Raw genomic sequence first — 4,113 nt, forward strand, 5'->3', positions numbered from 1 at the left:
CCCCCCCCCCCCCACCCGGTCAGGTCAGCTGGTGCGGGTCAAGAGGAAAGCCATCGACTCCACGCACTTGTGGCCAGACGCGCTTGTCCCCTACACGTTTCAGAGGCGTAAGTTGGCGGTTGGGGTTGTGTTGGGGATTGGTGGTGATTGTGTTTGGGATTGGTGGTGATTGTGTTGGGGATTGGTGGTGATTGTGTTGGGGATTGGTGGTGATTGTGTTGGGGATTGGTGGTGATTGTGTGGTGATTGTGTTGGGGATTGGTGGTGATTGTGTTGGGGATTGGTGGTGATTGTTGGTGAATGGTGGGGATTGTGCTTGGGATTGGTGGTGAGTGTTGGGGATTGGTAGTGATTGTGTTGGGGATTGGTGGTGATTGTGTTGGGGATTGGTGGTGAGTGTTGGTGATTGTGTTTGGGATTGGTGGTGATAATTATCATCTCAAATCACAAAATACAATCATCATAAACTGTGATTGTGCTTTGTGATTGGAGATGATTGTCGGTGACTGTGATTATTAATGATTGTCGATGATCGCTCACCGATGAAAGTTCTTTTAATTATTTAGTGATGCATTGCAACATGCAATTATTTACTGATTTCTGAGGATGATGATGTCTAGAATTTCACGAAACTAATAGTGATTACTAATGATAATAACGATTAAATGATTGATTGGTTTCATCAACAGCAGTCAATGCTGGGAGTTAATGACGATGATCGTGGTCTGAGTATGATGTGATTTTCGTTGCATTTGTGTTGATTTGCAAGGCAATGATGACTTATGATGATCAGCAACGATGCAAAAATGCGTCATCACAAATTTAACGTAGCAATAGCATTACTCCAGATCTTGTTTCCGCTGTTAAGTGCCTTGCCGAGTTTCGAGTTTCAGTTGTTACTGGTAACGTGACATCAACGTTTTTTTTTTTATTTGTTTATTTGCATAATGCATAATATTTACATGCACTCTCAGAGAATTTGCATATTTACCATTAATTCAATTATTTATTTTGTATATGTGTATTCATGATTAAAAGTTACGCATGTGTTGTGGTGTGTTGTGTGTGGTTGTGTGTGTGTGTGTTTTGTGTGTGTTGTTTATATTATGTTATGTAATATATATATATATATATTAAATTATTATTATAATATATTATATATTTTTTATAAATATAAACACAACACCACACACACCCCACACCACACACACACACACACACCACCATGCTATACATTTACTCTGAATACACTAACAAAAAAATAAATTTAATTAATGGTAAAAATTCAAATTTTCTGAGAGGCGTAAAAATTATGCATTATGCAAATAAACAAATAAAAAACTGTTGCATGTCACGATATACACAGTAACAACTGAAACTCGAAACTCGGCAAGGCACTTAACAGCGGAAACAAGATCTGGAGTAATGCTATTGCTACGTTAAATTTGTGATGACGCATTTTGCATCGTTGCTGATCATCATAAGTCATCATTGCATTGCAAAACAACACAAAACAACGAAAATCACATCATACTCAGACCACGTCATCGTCTTAAATCCCAGCATTTACTGCTGTTGATGCCAAACAAACATTTAATCTTATTTTCATTATAATCATTTTAGTTTCGTGAAATTCTAGACATCATCATCCTCAGAATCGTAAAAAATTGCTGTTGCAATGCATCACAATAATTAAAAAAACTTTCCAATCGTGGCGTCTCGACAAACATTAATAATCACGTCACCGCAAACATCTCCACACAAAAACACATCCAGTTTATGATGATTGTATTTTTGATTTGAGATATAATTTCACCACCAATCCCCAAAAAAACACCAAAACCCCACCAATCCCCCAAACAATCACCACCAAACCCCCAAAACCTCACTACCATCCCAACATCACCCCCAAACCCCCAAACCATCCCCCCTTCACCCAAAAATCATCACCAATCCCAAAAACAATCCCACCAAACCCCAAAAAAAATCACCAAAACCCACACCCCCCCAAAAACAATCCTCACCCCAATCCCCAACCAATCACCACCATCCCCAACACATCACCCCCTCCCCACCAATCCCAAACACTCCCCACCAAATCCCCACAAAATCACCCCAAACCCCCAAACCAAAATCACCACCACCCCAAACACAATCCCACCAATCCCCAACACAACCCCAAACCCCCAACTTACCCCTCTAAAACGTGTAGGGGACAAGCGCGTCGGCCACAAGTGTTTTGGATCGATGGCTTTCCTCTTGACCCCACCAGCTGACCTGACCGGGGTGGGGGGGGGGGGGAGAGAGAGAGAGAGAAAATTAGATGGCTGGGGGGGTGGGGGGGGGGGGGGATGGGAGGGAAGGAGAGGGGAAGGGGGAAGAAGGGGGAGAAGGAGATAAAAGAAAAAGGTATGGAGTTTGATGTAAATATTAATTTATATTAATATATAATTATCTATAATAATATATATATATAATATTATATTAATATATTATAATTAATAATAATATATTATTATATATATATATATATATATTCTATATATATATATTATTATTTATATATTTTGGTTGTGTGGGTTGTGTTGTGTGTTGTGTGTGTGTTGTGGTGTGTGTGTGTTGTGTGTGTGGTGGTGGTGTGTGTGTTGTTATATATCTACACTTTCCCTTCTCTCTCTCTCTCTCTTTTCCTTTTTTCCCTTCTCTCTCTCTCTCTCTCACTCTCTCTCTCTCCTTCTCCCCTCCTTTTCTCCTCCTCTCACATCTTCTGTCTATTCCCCTTCTATATTAGCATATAAATAAAATATTTTTATTATATTTTTTTAATAATATATTTTAATATATATTATATATAAAATATATATGTGATAGTTAAATGATGGATAAATAGTAGATAAATAATAGATAGTTTTAAAAGAAGAGAGAGAGAGAGAGAGAGGAGAGAGAGAGAAGAGAGAGAGGAGAGGAGAAGAGAGGAGAAGAGAAGTGAGAAAAGGGAGAAAAAAAAGAAAAAAAGAGAAAAATAAAAGAGAAAAAAAAATACTAGATGAGGGGAAAAAGAAATACTAGCCAAAGTTACACGAGAAAAATATAATTACTCAAAAAAAGGTCAGGTCATAAAAAATTTTTTGCTGATGAAAAAGGCAAAAAGTGAAAACAAGACGAAAACGACCCAAAACTTAAAAGTGGGGACAGATAAAAAGAAAAAATGCAAAAGATTTAATAGTAACATGTGGAAATATTAAAAGTGATAATGGGATTTTGTGATTATGATGATGAACTATTTAATAACAACAATGATAATTCAAAAATAAAATGTTAATAATTCAAAAACAAAGTTGTCATAATGACATTTAAAAATGATAAGAAATACAAAAATGTAATAAAAAGGTAGTGACTCTATCGTAATATGATGGTGGGTTAAAACCATAAGAATGTTACTTAAAAACTGCTCCCCCCGGGGAAAAATCATGGGGCACCACCCCTATAGAGACCCAGTCAACTCGTTTTTTTTTTTTTTTTCTTTTTTTAGCCAAGGCTAAGGGAGTTATTTTATTATTATTTTTTATTTTTTTTATTATTTATTATAAAATAATAAAAAATTATTATTATTATTATTATAATGCCAAGAGCCCAAAGGGAATTTCCCTATGCAAAAGGGCTCAGGGGTGTGCCACTGTACTATTTTTTCTAAAAGCTCTCCCAAAGGACAATTCCCCGTGGCAAAGCTAGTTACTAGGCTTTTTAAAGCCAACTGGAGAGTGTCTGGAAAGCTCGGTTTTTTTCTTATGAAATTCACTTAAGAATAAAAATAAAAAAATAAACAATGAAACTGTTAAAAAGTAAAAATAATGAAAATTTTAAAAATAAAAAAAGATAAAATTACAACAATAAAATGACAAAAATGATAATGATAATAAAAATGATATAAAATAATAATAAAAATAATAAAAATTAAAAAATAATAAATAATAATATAAAAATAATAACAAAAACAACAAACCCTAATAATATATAATAATAATAATAATAACATAATAAATAATGACAAATAAAAATTTATAAAATAATAACACAACAAAAATAAAAAACAACAATAATGACATAAGTTAA

General features: G+C 34.8%; 1 protein-coding gene across 1 annotated transcript in view; it reads left to right on the top strand.

Annotated features, from left to right (window-relative positions):
• The window catches only part of LOC119580738, a gene marked incomplete in the record, with an annotated part of 37,817 nt that overhangs the window by 8,389 nt on the left and 25,315 nt on the right, over positions 1 to 4,113 (top strand). The window contains 1 exon segment of the mRNA XM_037928833.1: positions 24 to 107. Within this exon segment, the coding sequence (XP_037784761.1) occupies positions 24 to 107 (84 nt within the window).

Source organism: Penaeus monodon, chromosome 14 (assembly GCF_015228065.2).
Source record: "Penaeus monodon isolate SGIC_2016 chromosome 14, NSTDA_Pmon_1, whole genome shotgun sequence".
NCBI lineage: Eukaryota > Metazoa > Arthropoda > Malacostraca > Decapoda > Penaeidae > Penaeus > Penaeus monodon.